General features: G+C 50.8%; 7 protein-coding genes; 4 read left to right on the forward strand and 3 right to left on the reverse strand.

Annotated features, from left to right (window-relative positions):
• Positions 1 to 132: 132 nt before the first annotated feature.
• CNAG_01997 (prephenate dehydrogenase (NADP)) lies at positions 133 to 2,236 on the forward strand. XM_012197508.1 has 6 exons: positions 133 to 279; positions 345 to 391; positions 475 to 793; positions 872 to 1,023; positions 1,102 to 1,604; positions 1,664 to 2,236. Exons 1-6 carry the CDS (start codon positions 229 to 231, stop codon positions 1,927 to 1,929), a joined length of 1,338 nt encoding a protein of 445 aa, XP_012052898.1. The 5' UTR covers positions 133 to 228; the 3' UTR covers positions 1,930 to 2,236.
• On the reverse strand, positions 1,947 to 3,090 carry CNAG_08012 (V-type proton ATPase proteolipid subunit). XM_012197560.1 has 6 exons: positions 2,938 to 3,090; positions 2,773 to 2,881; positions 2,664 to 2,700; positions 2,351 to 2,505; positions 2,199 to 2,288; positions 1,947 to 2,135 (listed from the first exon to the last, which is right to left on the reverse strand). The coding sequence occupies exons 1-6, from the start codon at positions 3,030 to 3,032 to the stop codon at positions 2,118 to 2,120; spliced, it is 504 nt and encodes a 167-aa protein (XP_012052950.1). The 5' UTR covers positions 3,033 to 3,090; the 3' UTR covers positions 1,947 to 2,117.
• Positions 3,091 to 3,282: 192 nt separating this feature from the next.
• Positions 3,283 to 4,753, forward strand: CNAG_01999 (hypothetical protein). XM_012197140.1 has 5 exons: positions 3,283 to 3,553; positions 3,603 to 3,662; positions 3,713 to 3,797; positions 3,862 to 4,505; positions 4,578 to 4,753. Exons 3-4 carry the CDS (start codon positions 3,782 to 3,784, stop codon positions 4,488 to 4,490), a joined length of 645 nt encoding a protein of 214 aa, XP_012052530.1. The 5' UTR covers positions 3,283 to 3,553; positions 3,603 to 3,662; positions 3,713 to 3,781; the 3' UTR covers positions 4,491 to 4,505; positions 4,578 to 4,753.
• Positions 4,754 to 4,859: 106 nt separating this feature from the next.
• Positions 4,860 to 8,024, forward strand: CNAG_02000 (short-chain dehydrogenase; the record flags this gene model as incomplete). XM_012197141.1 has 6 exons in its annotated part: positions 4,860 to 5,175; positions 5,230 to 5,858; positions 5,923 to 5,940; positions 6,015 to 6,123; positions 6,233 to 7,069; positions 7,125 to 8,024. The coding sequence occupies 5 exons, from the start codon at positions 4,860 to 4,862 to the stop codon at positions 6,316 to 6,318; spliced, it is 1,158 nt and encodes a 385-aa protein (XP_012052531.1). The 3' UTR covers positions 6,319 to 7,069; positions 7,125 to 8,024.
• CNAG_02001 (inositol-polyphosphate 5-phosphatase) lies at positions 6,647 to 12,146 on the reverse strand. XM_012197142.1 has 15 exons: positions 11,918 to 12,146; positions 11,725 to 11,867; positions 11,550 to 11,666; positions 11,305 to 11,484; positions 10,879 to 11,241; positions 10,691 to 10,797; positions 10,495 to 10,623; positions 10,365 to 10,419; positions 9,906 to 10,267; positions 9,686 to 9,787; positions 9,480 to 9,547; positions 8,838 to 9,364; positions 8,587 to 8,756; positions 7,083 to 8,517; positions 6,647 to 6,968 (listed from the first exon to the last, which is right to left on the reverse strand). The coding sequence occupies exons 1-15, from the start codon at positions 12,106 to 12,108 to the stop codon at positions 6,871 to 6,873; spliced, it is 4,047 nt and encodes a 1,348-aa protein (XP_012052532.1). The 5' UTR covers positions 12,109 to 12,146; the 3' UTR covers positions 6,647 to 6,870.
• A 107-nt stretch (positions 12,147 to 12,253) lies between these two features.
• Positions 12,254 to 13,851, forward strand: CNAG_02002 (hypothetical protein). XM_012197509.1 has 3 exons: positions 12,254 to 12,647; positions 12,717 to 13,050; positions 13,131 to 13,851. The coding sequence occupies exons 1-3, from the start codon at positions 12,354 to 12,356 to the stop codon at positions 13,775 to 13,777; spliced, it is 1,275 nt and encodes a 424-aa protein (XP_012052899.1). The 5' UTR covers positions 12,254 to 12,353; the 3' UTR covers positions 13,778 to 13,851.
• On the reverse strand, positions 13,814 to 18,381 carry CNAG_08013 (hypothetical protein). XM_012197561.1 has 13 exons: positions 18,315 to 18,381; positions 18,241 to 18,269; positions 18,068 to 18,183; positions 17,021 to 17,988; positions 16,805 to 16,821; positions 16,694 to 16,705; positions 16,507 to 16,524; positions 16,229 to 16,420; positions 15,978 to 16,145; positions 15,796 to 15,849; positions 15,037 to 15,737; positions 14,608 to 14,975; positions 13,814 to 14,471 (listed from the first exon to the last, which is right to left on the reverse strand). The coding sequence occupies exons 1-13, from the start codon at positions 18,337 to 18,339 to the stop codon at positions 14,119 to 14,121; spliced, it is 3,021 nt and encodes a 1,006-aa protein (XP_012052951.1). The 5' UTR covers positions 18,340 to 18,381; the 3' UTR covers positions 13,814 to 14,118.
• Between the last annotated feature and the right edge of the window lie 51 nt (positions 18,382 to 18,432).

The following is an 18,432-nucleotide window of genomic DNA, read 5'->3' on the forward strand; positions in this document are numbered from 1 at the left end:
ACCGGTAGCAAACATGATGTGGAGGTGGAGGTCAATCTCGTTTACTTAGATGGAGATCTTGAAATCTCCGCTTTCCGGTAACGACTCAATCGGTCTCTTGTTGGTGAGATTTGAGGTTCGTGTTCTGGCGTTCGTCCGTTGGTTGTTTTGACCATTTTCCGTTCGTTTTGGGACTTTTGCTTTTGGTCTTTAATATCCCCCACACTTCAGATAAGAAGCTATATAAGAATGTCAGACGAACAATCTCAGCCGGTGGTAGGCATCATCGGTATGGGTGATGTACGTATTTTACATTGTCATCTCCCCCTCCTGGGTTATTTTTGAGCTGATGAAGAGGGCTATAGATGGGGCGGATGTATGCAAAACGATTACATGCGGGCGGCATCAAGACGTAAGCCTTTTTAAAGAAGATCCCATTTAAACACATATAGAGACACAACCGGCCAAAACGCTTTGCTGAAACGGATATTGTAGTATCTACGTGTGTGACAAACCCGACTGTTTCGATGCGCTCAAAGAAGAATTCAAAGGCACCGGCATCCACGTCCTGCGTGACGGCCACGCAGTCTCCCGTCTTTCCACATTCATCATTTATTCCGTCGAAGCTGCTGCCTTGCCGGCTGTCGTGAAAGAGTATGGACCTTCGACTCGGGTGGGCGCGGTGGTAGCTGGGCAGACGAGTGTGAAGGCCCCGGAGAGGGAAGCGTTTGAAAAGTGGTTACCGGAGGATGTGGGAATTACGAGTGTGCATAGTTTGCATGGGCCGAGTGTGACGACTGAGGGCCAGCCGCTTGTGAGTGCTTTTGTTTTGTTTTTTTTTGGTTGCCTATCGTCACGGTAGTCGAGCTGATTTGAGGGGTAAATGGGTTAGATTATCATACATCATAGAGGTCCTGAAGAGAATGTGAAGATGGTTGAAAATGTGTTTAGATCATTCAAGAGTCGATACGTTTATCTGAGTTACGAAGAGCATGACAAGGTGACTGCCAATACTCAGGCTGTGACGCATGCCGCTTTCCTCAGGTGAGTCCCGAGTCCTTATGGGGGGTTTTATCCCGTTGTATGTGAAAACTCATGAGATGTAAAAAAAAAAAAAAAAAGTATGGGTACAGCATGGCAGAAATCCTCATCTTACCCATGGGAAACGACGCGCTACGTTTCCGGTATCGAAGTTATCAAAGTCAACATCACGCTCCGTATCTACTCTGCCAAATGGCACGTCTACGCCGGTCTTGCGCTGTTGAACCCTTCGGCCAAATCCCAGATCCAGCAGTACGCTACGTCCGCCACCGAGTTGTTCAAGCTCATGGTGGAAGGCCGGGGGGAGGAGTTGGAAGACCGTATATGGGGCGCGAGGGAAGAAGTGTTTGGGTGGAGAAGAGGGGAAGAAGCGGGGGAAGGTGATGAGGCTCGTGCTCCGATATTATTGAGTGAAGATGTGCTTGATCAGTTTTCGTTGGGAAAGGCGACAGAGGCGCAGTCGAGGGAGAGCCCGAATAGTCATTTGAGTCTTTTGGCGATGGTGGATTGCTGGGCAAAACTTGGAATACGGCCGTATGAGCACTTGGATGTGGCTGGTACGCCAGTGTTTATGCTCTGGATCGGTATGTTTTTTAATCTCTTCCTCCCCCCGCTATCGCGCCCCCCGCTAAAAATACGATAGGTGTCGCCGAGTACCTTTTCCGCTCTCCCGCTCTCCTTTCTGCCGCCCTTCGCGCCGCTCTCTCCGACCGGGTCCATCGTCCTGATGACGTCGAGTTTGTCGTCGCCGCGAGGGGGTGGAGTGAATGCGTAGATGTTGGCAACTTTGGTTGGTACAGACGGAGATTTGAGGAGACGTCTAATTTCTTTGCGCCGAGGTTTGACGAGGCGACCAAGTTGGGTGGGAAGATGATCAAGGCTATTCAGGATGGGATGAGGGGGAGGTAGATGGGGGATTGTATGGGTGTGTTTATTTGGTCATACCGGTGTATTGGGGGTTACATATTCATAATTCATCTTTTTTTTATATATATATTCAACTTTTGGAATGCAAAAAGAGATGAGAGAAAAAATCAACGGGTCGGCAGTCTAACGCGGCGAAAGGCGGGGTCTGGAGATGAGATCGCGGTGTGTGTTTAAGCCGCGATAGAGCACTACCAAAAACAGCAGGGAATCAGCGGCATTCCTCGACCGAACCAAACTAGACGTAGACGTACGGTATAGTCAACAGCAGAGTTGGTGTTCAAGATGAGCGCGACGATGAGTCCGTAAAGACCAAGAACTTCGGCGAAAATGAGGATAAGGATCTGTGTTTGCAAAAGTGCGGTAGTTAGCTCGTGCGGGTCGTCTTGAAACACTTTAAACTCACCATGCCGACAAACAACCTGGGCTGCTGGGCCGTACCCCTGACACCGGCATCACCGACGATACCGATCGCAAAGCCGGCGGCGAGACCGGCGAGACCGACCGAGAGACCGGCGCCGAGTTGGATGAAGCCGGTGTAGAGGGGCATGGGGGAGGCGACTGTGTGGGTGGGGGGGGGGGGTAGCAAATGGAGAAAGGGATTAGGGATTAGATTAGATTAGAGATCGACCAGGTGGAGAATGAGAGGGCGACGGGGCCATTGTCAGCAAAACAGCTGTTCCTTTGTCCCGACTTTTTTCGCTTTGCGGTAGACTTACGGTTACCGGAGATGAGGACAGAGACGACGAGACCGTACTATTCGCACGGGTGAGCATTGTGCGGGCACCCGGGGAGATGGGTAGAGATTTGACAATGGAGACGACGTACGATACCGATGATACCGGCCATGACGACGGGGATGGCACACTTCATCATGAGGTCTGGGCGGAGGACGGCCATGGCGGAGATGCCGACACCAGACTTGGCTGTTCCGTAGCTGTGGGTGGTCAGGCATGAGTCACGGGTGGATCGAGCGAGTGACGGTGGACGTACGCTGCGCCAATACAGGTGAATACGATGGCGGAGGTGCAGCCCATGGCGCCGAAGAAGGGGGCATAGACGGGACAAAGCTCTGCGACGGTGGACATTGCGGGGGGTGCTGGGGGAGTGCGGGGGGGAGTGCTGGAGGGGGGAGGTATTACTTGACGGATGACTTGTATGACTTGTGCGCGATGCATTCGGGGAGGGCCGATGACACACGAGGCCGGCGTTGCGGCGTTTGCAGCGTGTGGCGGGGGGAGGCTCTGTGTAAACAGTCCGCGCTCACCGTGGCTCCATCCCGCCGTCCATGTCCCTCAAGCGATACAGAGACGCCCCCCCTTCCCCCTCCCCCTCCCCCTCCCCGCCCGCCAAGCTCTCCCACCTCCCCACTCCGCTCCCGTACCCGTGCACCCTCCCGCCCACGTGCCACCTCCACCACACACACTACCAGTCCCCGTACCATCTCGAGCGACACCACGACATCTTCCACCGCTGGGTATGCACCGCGCCCGTCCGCGTCAGGGACGAGCATCCAGAGCATATACCAGAGAGCTTTGCCGCGCAGAAAGGGTGCAAGAAGTGGAGAGAGTGTTTAAAAGTCTTTCCCGAAGCACGCCTCCTTGACCTCGTACGTTTGCCATCTTGTTTCGTTGGCGGCGCTGATACGGACCGTGCAGCATTATACAGAAACACACGATCCTATCGCTAGAGAACGGCAGAAGAATGGCGAAAAGATTGTACGTAGACGTCTAGCATAGCTGTGCCCCGTTGACTCTTGAAACAACAGTTTGAATGTTTCCTGCCGCCCGACCAGTGCGGCAAGGTATTCACGAACCCAAAGAATAGAAGGTTGCATATGATCAGCAAACACAGTGCGTCTTGTTTGTCGTGACTCGGTTCGGTCGTGAAGCTGATCGTATCTCGTACGTTTTTTAGAATACCCAACGCAGTACTTTTGGTCCATCACGAACCACGGGATCAACGAGATTGCTCGTCAAGATGGGTTGGGTTTCAGCTTGATACGCCCGAAACCTGATTTGGATTCTGTTCCGAAATTTAGCGGGGGTGCAGATGGGGAGGAAGAGGGTGAAGATGAAGAGGGGAGAGGGAGAGGACATCATGGACAGCCTCGTGGACCGCCTAGGACGCCGCCGCCAGTGTTACGTGGTTCTTTATCCCAATCGCCTTCGCCGTCTTTACCACCGCTATCACCACCATCCAATCTAAACTCGAAACCAAGAGCAAGAGCAAAAGCAAAAGCAAAGAACGATCAACCCTTTTCCCTTCAGACTACCCGCCAAGATGATCCGGCTAGCCAGGACGATGGCGATGGATACAAAGCATCTGGAGAACAAGGCAAAGCATCTCGAGAACAAGGGGGAGAAGGAAGAGAGGGGGAGGGACAAGGGGATATAGAGATGGAAGACTTGACGCGCGCCATGTCAAGCATGGAAAGCAGTCTTTCGTTCCTCCCGCGCGGTGTGAGGAAAACGAAAAGTGGGCGAGAGAGGCGCGGTGGTAGAGGGCGGAATGTAAAAGTAGGAGGGCTGGGGTTGGATGTCTAAAAAGATACGCGGATGGTGAGTCTGCCCCCCTATTTTTATACTTTACAACTCTCTTACCATGTATCCATTTTTTGCATCCGTGGACAGGCCTCACTTTCGACGCCGGATAGGTCCTTGGCCCCGCACCGATAAACATACGGTTACGTAACATATTTTCCGCCTTTTGCGGCTAAAAGATAGCTTATTTTAGCGGCTAAAAGGATCTTTGGAACAAGCTAAAAGTGACGTAATTAAATGAATAATGGATAGAGTTTATACAGTTGCAATGCTTCTTATATAAAAAAGATGGTGGGTCATGGGTCTCTGAATAAATCCATATATATCTATCCAGAGTATTCCCCAAAGGCAAAGACAAGACTCGACTTCGCCATGTTACCTCGGACCGTTCTATCCCGCTTCAACCGCATCCCGCGACCACTTTCTTATCGCCCACGCACCCTCGCCCCGACTGTCCGACCGCTCTCTACATCTCTTCCCATCTTCAACTCCAACTCCAACTCCAACTCCAGCTCCAACACCGCACCAGGACGAAAAATTGATGACAGCGAGGGAAAAGCGGAACGACCGAAAGCGTCCCATCCGACGAAACATGAGCCTCGTCCAGTGTCGTCTGGCCGGCCGGTAGCGGAGCATACCAAGGAAGATGAGAAGAAACGGTCGGGATTGCCTGAGCAGCCTGATGAGAGTGAGTCGTACTTATTCTGGACAGGCAGGGCTGATACGTTTTTTTTTTTTTAAGCCGTGCTGTCGAGAATGCAAGCGCCTCAATTGTTTACGCTTGGTGAACGGACCATCGTCATCACAGGTGGCGGCCGCGGCCTCGGCCTCACCGTCGCCCAAGCGCTCCTCGAATCCGGCTCCAACGTCGTCTGTCTCGACCTCTTACCCGAACCGTCCGAACCCCAATGGAGCAACGCCGCGAAATACGCAAAGCAGCAAGGTCTGAGACTCGAGTATGTCGATTTGGATGTGACCAACCAGGACGAGGTCAAGCGCGTTTTCAAGCAGGTATTCGAGTCTGCCCCGTCGCATGCCCCCGTACGGGGTCTCTTCACGTCGGCGGGGATTCAGGTCATGATGCCCGCTACGTCGTACGATACCGCCAAGTTTCGTAAAGTCATCGACGTCGATCTGACGGGTACGTTCCTCTGCGCCCAAGCGTTTGCAAAGGAATGGTTTGAACGACATCCGAATATCGATGGGTCAGCCGGAGTGAAGGGAGCGAGTATAGCGATGACGGGGAGTATGAGCGGGCATATTGCGAATTTGGGGATTGAATGTGCGGCGTATAATGCGAGTAAAGCGGGGGTTATACAGCTCGCGAAGAATTTGGCGCTCGAGTGGAGTAGGAGGGGTATCAGGGTGAATGTGGGTGATGTCGTTGTCTTTTGCATTTTGGTCTAATCCGCTGACTTTGGACACGCCTTACCAGACACTGTCGCCAGGTTATGTAAGTCTCCCCCCTCTCTCCCAACAATCCTCTCCCAATAAAACCCACACGCTAAAACTGCTCCTACCTCGTAGATCAGGACAGCCCTTACAGCCGCTCAACTTGATGAAAAGCCCGAACTCAAGGATATCTGGCTTAAAGGATCGTTAGTCGGTCGACTCTCTACGCCTGATGAATTCCGAGGTACGTCTTGCTACATTCCCATTGTTTCTTTTTTTTTTGTTTTGGTCACAGCACGATTTTAGCGCTGACCACTTGGCTTTATGGCGGAAATGAAAAAAAAAAAAAACAGGTCCGGTAGTGTTCCTGCTCTCTGACGCAAGTTCGTACATGACAGGTGCAGATCTCTTGATAGACGGGGGACATTGTGCGACATAATGTTCTTTGTGTAGCTGGTTTTCTCTCCCTGCTCCCTGCTCCATCCTTCCATCACTTTACCTCTTACACATCGACCTTTTGTTCTAGGGGCGCAGAGAAGAAAACAAATGTGAAAAACGAAAATAGTAGCAGAGAATGAAAGAAAAAGAAAATCCGGATTCCTTGTAGCGCTATGACTTTTTCTTATAGGTCATACAAAGAAAGCTGAACGAAACAATACGTCGTAGAAAGAATTAGATCTCAACCATGATCGAAAATGAAAGAAGATGCAAAACTGTCATGTAGTTCAGAATGGTTCCATTTAAAGGTAATAAAGCTGTGTCCCCTTATGTGCAGCACGTGTAAGATTTCACATCAGTGTGATTATCAAGAATGTACATGTCCTCATACAAATACGCCTTTTCATCCGCCAGAACAGGACAAACTTCTATTCACACAGTAGCGAAGACTTCTTTTTTCTTTTTCTTTTATTTTATTTTATTTTTCAAAAATTCCAATAGGGAAAATATACAAACACAAAGTGAAAAGGGAAAAAGTCCATCTAATGTTTTTTTATCCCTCGAGCAAAAGCTTGATAAACTTCTTTCTCCTTTCCCTACCAACTGCCGAAACTTGTACGCGACCGAATACGGCAGGGCAGAGCACGTCCACTATTTGTGAAAATAACAATGTGTTTCAAAACGTCAGCTACGGTTCAAGAGGAAGAGATAAGAGGTTGAAAGTGAAAAAAGGGGGGAAGGAAAACAAAAAGGCATGCAACTTACCGAGTTTGTCCGTCGTGCTGACCTCTTCTTCCTTGGTTGCAGCACCAGCATCTGCCGTACCCGCGGGCAAACGACCCTGCGCTTTCGGAGTCTCCAAAGCTTCTGCATCTATTTTCTTCAACTTGTCCTTCGGCACACCTCCAATCTCCACTTCTCCACTCCTTCTTTCAATACCATCACCACCAGTATCATCGCTGACATCATTCACAATCGGCGATTCTTCCCCAAGAAACTCTTCGATAAGGGATTTGGCTCGTTTCATCTTGGACTTGGGTTTGGAAGGAGTGAGCTCGGCGGCAGGTTGAAGAGAGGGTTTGGGGTCAGCCTTTGGTTCTGTAATGGCGATAGATGCGGCCGGTGAAAGAGTCGGTTCATCCTTGATCTTCAGATCCTCTTCCTTCTTCTTCTCCTTCTCCTTCTTGACCTCATCCGAGGCATCCTTGCTTTCATTTTCCATTTCCGGCACGCCGCGTCCCACCTCCTTGTTTTCATTCCCATCCACCGCTACCTCTTCATCCTCTGCGTCTCCCTTTACTTCACCTTCGTCATCTTCATCCTCATCATCGCCCAATTCAAACAGAGCGCCACCCTCTGGCTCGGGATTGGCGGTATCATCCTTTGATTCTTGCACAGACTCGAGCTTGGTGCTGTTGTTGCTGTTTGCATTGGAACGGTCGATGGATTTTTTAGTGGTCTGCGTTTCGGAATCGGGTGTAGATGGGGTGCCAAGATTGGATGCTGATTTGACGCTACCCTCGTCGACTTTTCGTCCTTGCTCTACAACATGCTCCTGACTCTCCTCTTCCTCCTCAATCTTCGCACTCCCTTGCTGCGCTCCCATTACTTCTCCCAGACAGAGCCTCACGACGCTCACCAGCCCGATCAACGTATTCGTGCTCACCATCTTCACACCTTCCAACACCCCGAACGCCGCATCTCTATCTTCTACACCATTTCGTTCGATCTGCTCTTGCACACTCTCTGGCAGGAGACCTCCAGGGATGGACGAAAGCAAGTAGATCAGCGTTGGTGGGATGAGGTGCGGTACATCAGGGGGGAGAGGGGTGGTAGAAGGTAAGGTGTTGAGGTGTTCCATGATTGTCTGGATACCAGCGGAAGAAGCGGAGGAAGAAAATGAGGACGTGTAGAGAGAGGGGCGGCACCAGGTGGAAAGAGAAGGTGGATTTGCCATGAGATATTCGAGCAGTGTCCAAATTTCTTTGACGGGTTTGAATGGGGTAGGGCCAACAACCGCCGCTTCCTCGTCGTTTTCATTGCTGGCTGCGGGCTGTTTCTCAGCTGTTTCGCGCAGTGAACGGAAAAGCGATTTGCGTTCGGACAGAGATAAGTCTCGAATAGGAGAAGGAAGCGCCGAGAGGAATGTGAGGGGGAGAGAGATGATTGAAGGAAGGAAAATAGATTGGACGGTAATAAACTATGCCACATTTCAGGTTTAGTTTTCCCCTCTTGACAAAGGGTGGATATGGGTGGAGAGAAAACCTACGGTATCCTTGCCCCCGTCTACCTGCAAAACGAGGACATCATTCCCGTCTTCCTCTCCCAAACTCAACTTGGCGGCCCACTCCTCATTCACATCCAAAACGATAGTCAGCATCATCTCCTCACCAGGTTCCACCGTGCCGGAAGAAGGGAACGGCCAGAGAAATGGTTTGCCTAATGGACAGAACCTCATAGGTCAGCTCTCCCACTCTCTCGAATTCCATAGCAGTTAAGCAAGACATGCAAACAGCTCACATATATCTCTCCCAGTACCTGCTTTCCTGAAACTCCAGCTGGCTGGTACTTTCCCCCCATTCCTCAACCTCACCCTCCTCTCCTTCTTTTCCCTACACCTCACTTCCCCAAAATGTATCCCTCCCTCATCTTCCTCCCACATCTCTTCTTTCTCGTTTTTTGTATTTCCCTCCTCGTCCGCCTTTGCGTCCCGTGATTCCGGAAGAACCTTAATCTCTAAACTCGGCCTCCAAACTTCCTCAAGCCTATCCAACTCCTTTTGCGCCCGCCTTGAGCCCTCTCTCCTCTTTTCGGCATCCACCTTCCTCACTCCTACTTCAAAAACACAGCCCACAGGCCTGTGGTCCGACCATTTCAGTTCTTCGTGTGATGTATATCCCCCCTTTTTGACGGAGAGGGGTATACATGGGGAAAGAGGGGTGGACGAGGTGGAAGTGGGGGAAGGGAAAGAGTAGAGGATACGGTCGGTGTAAGCGGGAGAACGTTTGGTGTCGAGCGTGCTAGATCCGTGGACGTATTTGAATGTACTGTTTCGCCCCACGCACCCACGGCCAGACCCGAACGGGCGTTCAGTCAGCACAAAAGAAGAAGAAAAAAAAAAACGGCCAGCTGAGGGAGATTGGTTTAGTAAGAATGACTTACGGTGGGAAAGTAATCTCGGCTTCTTCAAACCCAACAAACGATTTGCCTTCTTTGATATCATTCTTCAACTATTGATTCCCAAATGAGTTCCAAACGAATGTCCTTCCATCAGCAAAAGGAGCCAACTACGGGTGGGGGGGCGGGGGGGGGGGTTTGTGGGGAAGTGGATTGAGAGGTAGTGAAGGGAGATGAAAAAGATAACGTACCTGATCCCGGACAAGCATGCCAGGCCAGTCCTTATTCTCAACCAATTTCCGTACTTCTCCATCGGGGAGATCCACTCGGAAGTTGAGGTCGCCCATCCAAAACTAAAAAAGAAGAAAAAAAAGGGAGAAAAGAAAAACAGACAGGGACAAAGGTTATATGTGAGCGAGCTTTCCTTGAGATTTCAGGTTTGCGAGAGGGGCAAGGGATTTGGCGACGTACGAGTAGATTACAGTCTTCGAGGGTTAACAATTTATCCTTTCCCTCTGGCCAAAACTCTTCGAATACGGGGTTGATCCTTTCTGCTTCTCCTTCCAACTTGGTCTCTTCTTTACTTTCATTGATAACACCGGACTCCCCAGCCCCCGTTCCAGTTCCAGTTCCAGCACCCGAAGTAAGGGTACCAGAAGATACGGAAGATGCAGAAGAGGTTGGAGGGACGGGAATAGAAACGGTTGAAGAGCTCGAAAGCGGTGCAGAAGTGAGGGAAGCGCTCGATAAAGGTCGAGGAAAGGCGAGGCCCAAGCGAAGGATTTGGTAGTCTTGTCGACGACGATCGAGGGCGGATGTGAATGCTGCCATGTCTGTTTTTTGTCGGGTGAAAATTGGGAGAAGGGAGAGGGTCAGCATGGTGAAAAGGGAAAGGAGAGGGGGAAGGAAAGGAAATGGAAAAGGACGCACGGCAGTTGACGAAGCACAACGTCGTATCATGCACTTTCAACCTCACAGCTACACCCTATCGATTCCCCCATTCATTTTACATTTAATACTAACATCTTTCACGGTGTATACACCAGAAGTAGAAACGTACAGCTTTATTACCACCAAATCCCAAGAGTCCTATTCCCCGTTCACTACTCTCTACCCTCGATATGTAGGGTCTTAAACTCTTGCGGACGAGGATGATCATCACCACTCCGACGTATTGAGTCATTACCAACTAGCATCAACATTAACAAAGTTTCGAGGGAGGCGAGCGGGAAAGAGGAAAGAAAGGAGGGATATACCTTTTCGTATTCGCCAGCTTTATCACCGAGTCCGGCAAAGAGCGCTGTTTCCCAACTATCTGCTCGGCTGTTTCCTTGGGATATCAATAATGCTTGGCTTCTCAAATCTAACCTCATTTTCTATATCAGTCTTTATCCCTAAAATAAATCTTGTCTAAATTCTTGCAAAAGGAGGAATCCCAACTCACCGGCTTCTTGTAACCCGACGACGATCAGATCACTCCCCTCCTCATCTTCACCCCCAACCAACCCCTTCAATTCCAATGTCCCCTTGGGCGGGACTTTGTCATTGACGTTATAGCTCACTGTTCTGATTTTGATGGGTACAGAAGATGACCAGTGAGGGAGGGAGGAGAAGAGGCGGGAGCGAAGGAAGGATGTACGGGAGAATGTGGGGAGGTAGGGGTTGGGTTGGAGGTCTTCGGCTTGTTTGATGGTGGTGGTGGTGTTCACTTTGGGTTTGTCAAGGGGGGATTTGGAGGTGGAAGTGGACGTGGGGGTCGTGGGAGAAGGGGTCTCCAAAGAGGGTGTGGTTGGCGCAAGAGTAACATCTACGTACACAGTCAAGTCAGCGTGAGAATCCAACTTGTGACGGAATGAGTGATGATGCATACTGGAAGCAGGGGGAGTGACAATTGTCGCGTTCTCTGTTTTCTCCCCGTGATCAGCTATGATCACCTTGCTCGAATCCACAGCGGGCTCTTCATCGGCATCGACATCCTCATCAACAGGTGGGTTGACGGGATACAGATCGATCCAGGCATGGGTCAGACTGGATGGATACAGTGTATTGTCTGTTTGAGTTTTCCTTAGCTAGAGATCTGTGCGGGATACGGATATGTATCAAGTCCGGACGTACTCGCGAGGTCGCTATACTTTCGAAGCTCTGCGACAAACTTTTGTACTTTGGCCGACTGGTTCGCAGCAATTCGCAATTCAACCGTGGTATCTTGGCAGCTCAAGAATAGCGTGATGTCTGTATATACGCCGGACGAGTATCAGTTCTGGTCAGCAAAACAGCATAGCATACTTACGCGGCTTGGCACTCTGGTGGAAGAAAGAGGTTGACGGTGAAGGCGGGGTCTGCTCGAGATTGTGCCTGAAGCCGGGTATGATCGGGATGATGTACAGTATGTCTGGCTGCTTGCCGTCCTCGGGGGCTGTGATGATGAATACTCTGAAGGATGAGTCAGCGCGGGTGCGGTTGGGCTGGAAGCGATGGCTCACGCAGCGGCGTCTGGCTGCTGTGCTTTGCTGGCCACAAGAAGGGCGCTGGCGTGGAGGAAGGGATTGTAATGTGCGCGGACGCGGCATGGATGTGCTGCGACGACGCTGTGTGTGTGCCGAAAGAGGGGCTGCCACGTGGCGAGCTGGGGGTCTGTGCCCAGCGAGGGGATCCTCCTCTGCAAGACGGACATCGCGGGGGGAGAGGATGATGTAGCAGGATAAGTATTCTATTACTATCCACGTAAATAGAGTTGCACATTGCACATTACGAGTTAAGTTGGTGGTGGTGGAGGAGGAGAGTGGAGGTCACCGGTGCCGTGACGTGGCATTTCCTTCCTCGGAATTACTACTACTACTACTACCACCATTCGACTTTTCCCTTTTCACCTCAGCTCCCATCTCTGCACACCAGACCCACAAAAACAGGAGTCACCAGATGTCTGGCCCCGTCACTCGTATTCCCAGAGGCTTCCAGCACCTCGTCAGCACCAAGCCCAACAAGTTTGCAGGCAAGACACCATCCCGATTCCCCCACCCTACGACCAAGTTTGTCCAGCCTTACGACCGTATTCGCAAATGGAACATTCGACCGGGCGACCGCGTCCGACTCGTAGCCGGCAAGCCCAAGGAGAAGTATAGGAACGAGGAGACAGCAGAGGAAGGGTACAAGGTGTATACTGTAAAGCAAGTCGACCTTGCGAGGAACTGGGTCTTCTTGGAGGGTATCCATGTGCGTTTTTTCCTCTTGAGTCCCAAGCCGGCATTTGGATCGCCATGCTGACGAGGCTTTCTTTTGTAGAACCTCAAAAGTCAGATTATCCAAGATCGGCCATACAACTGGGACCAACTCTCTGAAACCCAAAAGAAATCATACGAAGACCAAAAGAACTTTATCCCCATCCTCCGCCCTGTGCATTATTCCAACGTCCAGCTATGCCTCGAAGACAAGGACGGTCCCGATTCCATCTATGCCTCTCGACTGAAAACCTCCTCCACCCATTTCAATCCCAAAACTCAGAGGATTGATTGGAGGCGATATGCGACCAAACTTTCGGGACCGGTGTCAGCTGAAAACGAAAAGGCTGTTAGGATAAACTGGCCAAAGCCTGAAAAGGAATTCGTCTTCCCTGCTCGTATGTCGTGTTTCTCCTTGCATATGCTACCATGCTAACCCCTTCATGCCTTTCACCACCCTCTCCCGCTCGACTTACAGCCGACTCAATGCTCGATACTCCCAACACTGTCACCCTCCAACCCACACTCAACCTCTCTCCTCTCCCACCCCTTACTTCCACCCCTCTCGTCGATATCTTCCCTCAACACATCAACTCCCCACCTCCTGCCTCCCAGGGACTCGCAGACGAATACCTCCGCCCCCACTCTGAACGTAACACTGAAGAAATCATCGCGGCCGATACCCTCATGCCCCTCTACCTCTCCGAAGAGCTTGCCCCAAGATGGGCAAAGGGTAAGATGTGGAAAGCGTACAAAGCCCGACGCGAAGCGGCTGAGCTGGAGAAGACCATGATCGGCAAGCAAGCTGTGGAAGAATGGGAAGCCCAAGGAAGGGACCGAGGCCTCAAGGCGGTCATCGACCTCGAAGCGGTGGGCCTCGAAGGTGTCTTCCTCCGAGGTCGAACCCGCGCCGAAGTGAGGCAAGCGGCAGAGGGGGAGTATGAAGCGGCCAACGCAGAGGTTCAGGCGGAAGTGGCGCAGCATGTGAGGGAAGGGAGGTTGTATGATCCAGAGTTGGGGTTGTGGTACAATGGACCGAAGGCGGACAAGAAGGAGAGAAAGAAAGAGAGGAAGGAGAGGAAAGAGAGAAAGGTTTTGGAGAGGATGGAGAGGTTGGCGATCTAGAGGATGAAGGGTGTTCTGGATAGAAGGGGTTTGGTAGGCCGCATGGGGACGATGCATAGCTTTTTTTCCCCTCAATTCTTTAGAGCTGGAGCGAAGATTGATAACATTACATTAGAAAAGGGAATACAACCCAGAAAAAGGACATTTAAAATCTAAAATCTATTTTCAAGCTCCTCGTGACTCAGACGCAATCTGATCCCAAAGCCTTCCGTCTCTTTTCCGCCCAATCTTCTCTTGCCTTGACCCCTCAACAAACAAACAAAAAAAGGCGATACAAAAATTCTCATTCTCCTCTTCTATTTCTTCCTTTCTCCTACCTTTTGTAACACACGGAGCAGGAATCACCACGAGTTCATACTGAACAATGAATGCCAAAATTCTGCAGCTGCATCAGATGTCGCCGCTGTTGTTGGTCCCATTCCCGTCCCGGGGGTGGATACCATCCCGCCGTCTGATACGCTACCCATCCCTACACCACCCGTTCCTATCCCTGTTCCAGACCCTGCAGACGCGCCCGGGGCTGGTCCAGGACCTGAGCCTAACCCAGGCGCTGAAGCAGATCCAGAGGTCGGCGGGGAATTAGCAGAGGTAGCTGTGGGAGAGATGAACGAGGAGACAGAGGGTAAAGAGGATGAAGAAGGATTGGCAAAGGGGAATGCTTGGCGCAAGAGATGTTCGAGGTCGGTTAGGGATGCTGGTATGTGTATGTATTGTTTTTTTTTTTTCGGTGGTGTGTATATCAAATTAAGGGAGGGGTTAAAAAGAGGGACGATCGTTAGTCGGGGATTATAAAAGACGACAAAGTTGAGGAAAAAGAGAAAACAACGCACTATTAGCTAAATCCAACTGACTTGGCTCAGATCGATCGGTATCCTCATCCTCATGAACACTCCGCCCTTTGTCCTTTACTCCACCCCCATCAACTTCTCCTTTATTCGCCGCGTTTCCATCACCGCCTTTTTTCTCGGAACCATCTTCCCCATGAGAGTGCTTTCGTTTTCTCGGAATTTGGCCTTGGTTTTTTTGAGTTTGGTTTTGGTTTTGATTTTGAGCTTGAGCTTGGAACTGGGATTGGGATTGGGATTGAGTGTGGGATTGGATTTGGGCCTGCGCTTGGGATACTTCCGAATCTCGACTGAGAAGCGCACGGAGGACTTTGAGCCCCCGGCGGGCGACGGGGCTCGTACGAGATATCGGTCTTGTGAATACTAGTTAGCAAAGGTCTGAATGCCATTAACAAGAAAAGAGATAAAACCCACTCAAGCAAGGAAACAGCCAACGCAACCCCATCCCTCTGTCTTCTCCTCTCCCTCTCATCCCTTGCTCCTCTCACTAGATCCGCCGAGATGATCAAGCCCCCTGTCCAAACTTGAACGAGTACCACCCACCACCTACACAACGTCTGTGGACTCTGCCTTACCAAATCCAATAATGCATATGCCGATTCGAGGCATACCCTCGTACTATACTCGTACTTTGGATCTTCGTAGCCGCGGACCATGTACGCCCGGTGAAGACGCATGATACGGTTGTGGAGGGTGATGCCCATGAATATGCGTTGTTCCACCAGGTACCGCTTGGATCCAGCGTAGGAGAGCTCAAATGGTTGGGGTAAATCCGGTCGGAAGGGGGCGGGGAGAGAATCATACACTTGTCGGAATTGGAGGTCGAGCTCCATGATGGCTTCATATGAAGCATTGGGGAAATTGACGTTGATTGCATCGATGAAATGACGGACGACAAGGGCAAAATCGATTTTGAGAATGTGGTATGTGGCGGTAGTGGTTTCAGAGAGCGGTTTAGAGGGAGAGTGGAAGCCGGTAGGACGGATTTCGTCGTCGTCCAGGTTGGCGAAGAGGCCAGTGCTGGCGTGGGAGAGGTTGATGAGGTAGGTGAAACCGCTGTTGGAGGCTGTATAGGCGTCTTGGGTAACTAGAGACCACCATAATCGGCGGCCAACCTGGTTTTTTTGGTGGTGGTGAACATGGGACTCCTGTATGCACTGTGTAAAGACGTACCTCTCGTTCGATCACGCCGGCCGGATCGTACAATACACTTTCATCCGGTATTCGCTGCATCCCATTCCCATCAGCCTATCTTCTTTACATACCTCATACATGTTATAGGGTGTAAGGCAGCACGGCCACAGGGGGTGGGAAAAGGAGGGGAGTAAAAATGACGGGACAGAAATAGGACATACAGACATCCCCATAGCAATAGCCATCTTAATCGCCGTGCCCAACAATGATCGCGCGGCGTTGACGCGGTTCTTGTTGTTGAGGTAGAGGTTGAGGCAGATGATAGTCTGGATCGTTTCGGTAGATGGTTCGTCGAGAAAGTCGGCGTGGGCTAGACAGTCTTCGCATGCCTGAGGGCGGGGTTTAGTCCTTGTCGGAGGGTGGCAGGTTGGAGTGAGGAGGGAGAAGAATAGGGACGGACTGGGAGACTTACGACCAACAACTGCCCTTCCAAAGTATCGTCCGTCGACATATTCTCATCCCCGAAATGATCACCTAAACAGAGGATAATGTATAGTAATGCAAGCCAACGGGAATGGACGGTAGAGCAGCGGTGGGAGGGGGACATGGACCAAAATTTGTTGTATTGGGCGAGGAAGGTAGGGAGGTGGAGGGGATGGTGGATCTGTTGGGTTGGACGGCGGAAGGAAGAAGGAAAAATTAGCGACACATGAATGGAAATAAGGGCATGGAGGAGGGAAGGGGACATACCCATTCAACACGTTCCAACTATATTTCAACAACAATCCAAAGGTTAGCTTCGGGGGCTTTCGAGGGTCTGTGCGTAAATGATAATTCGGTTGCGTGGGCAGGGGCAAGCGGGGTAACGGAAAAGGGAAATGAAGAACGTGAAGGAGAGGAAGGGAAAAAAAAAAGGTGAAGAGGGAAAGGGACGTACATAGACTCGTAACTACCCATCAAACATTCAGCATCAAAAAAACGTATGGGACGTTAGCATGGTTATCTTTCGATCTAGTTCAACGGAATGGTAAGGAGAAGGGGCGCTCACAAGGGCATCGGCGTGGGCTGGTATTTGGAATGGGGGGTTATAGATCAAGAATCGAAGGATTGGATGGGGATGAGTGTGGGAAGATGAGAAAGAAGGGAAAGAACATGTCAGTAACTCCTTGCATACGGAGATTAGAACGGATCCCAGTCGTTGAATTTGCGACTTTCGAATTTCAAACGTGACGAAGGCGTAAAATGTGAGATGTAAAAGGCTTACAATGCGGTGGTAAAGCCATCATAAGTTCATCTGTCACCATTCCATCTCCATTTATACCTCTGAGGTGGAAGGGATATGATCTGTGTCGCCTTGATTTGCTTGTCGCTCCTCCTGCTCCTGTTGATCCTTCAGCAGCAGCAGCAACAGCTTCACGATTTGTTGAGCCTTCGTCTACCGCTTTTGTTATTATTGCTGTTCCTGGTGCTGTTGCAGGGGTATCCTGGTCCACTCGCCTTGCCCGCTGTGCCTCTCGGCCTTCGTCTTGAAGAGGCCTCATGGCACCTCCATATTCACGTTCTGATGCTTCCACTCGTCCTTCTCGTTCACCTCGTTCTCTAGCCATTGGTTGGGTGAATGTATAGTCCCGAGATGTTTCTGCATCTTCTTTTCCTGCTAGGGATTTGGAGCCAGAAGGTCGATTTACATGTCCACCGTTTTCCCTAGTCCTGGAATCCCTATCACTATCGTCTAGGCGGCCAGGATGTGACTCTACTGGTGTTGCGTTATCAGTTGCGCCAATGCCGCCAGCGCGATCGGAAGTACGAGGAGAGCTGGGGTCCGAAGATGATCCCGGAGGATCAGGGTCATTCAGTATCGAATGATCGAGCTGTTCGGCGTGGACGACAGTGTGTGGAACATCGACCATTGGAGCGGCGGATACGGCAGCTGGGGGAGGGAGGGATTGGGTCCTTGTACGGGTTGCGGATGTGACTATGGAGATGGAGGTGCTCGGTGGGATGTGGCCATGGCCGTGACTATGATGCAGGTGGGTGTGAAGGTTGACGTGAGATGTAAGAGGAGGACGAGCATGGATGTGGCTAGGAGCATGGGAGGAGAGAACAGGTGCGAGGGAGGATGAAGGGATGGAAGGGAGTACGGAGGGCCTTGCGGCTGCACTCTGATATGATGGATCGGGTGGGATGGAGGGAGGGAAGGTATGTGGATGATGTGGTGTGTTTCTTGGAGAGCTGGTATATTATTATCATTATCAGCAACAAACTTTAGAGACAGCCGCAAAAGATGAAAGAGAAGAAAAGAAGGATGTACCTCAGAACGGGCCCTGCGGGAGACTCGATCTCATCTTCAAGCGGCACGCCGTTCTCGGGCCAGATACATTCGATTGATTTACGTATACATCGGCCGCATACTTTCCGGCGGTCGCACTGTATTATAGAGTGTTAAAGTTAGACTTTGGCTCGGAAAGGGGTGGAGGTGGTCACCTTTATTTTCTTTGTTCTGCATGGAGTGCCTGGAGGGAATCAGCAGGGAAAGAGGATGAGAACAAGATGCTTACAGGAATATGCTTTTCTGCCGCTCATGGTGTATGACAATGGATCATCATAATCTAAAGATAAAGATAATAAAGATAACGAACGAAAGGGTAAATAGACTTTTCTAAACACAAAATAAAA

This window comes from Cryptococcus neoformans, chromosome 11, assembly GCF_000149245.1.
Source record: "Cryptococcus neoformans var. grubii H99 chromosome 11, complete sequence".
NCBI lineage: Eukaryota > Fungi > Basidiomycota > Tremellomycetes > Tremellales > Cryptococcaceae > Cryptococcus > Cryptococcus neoformans.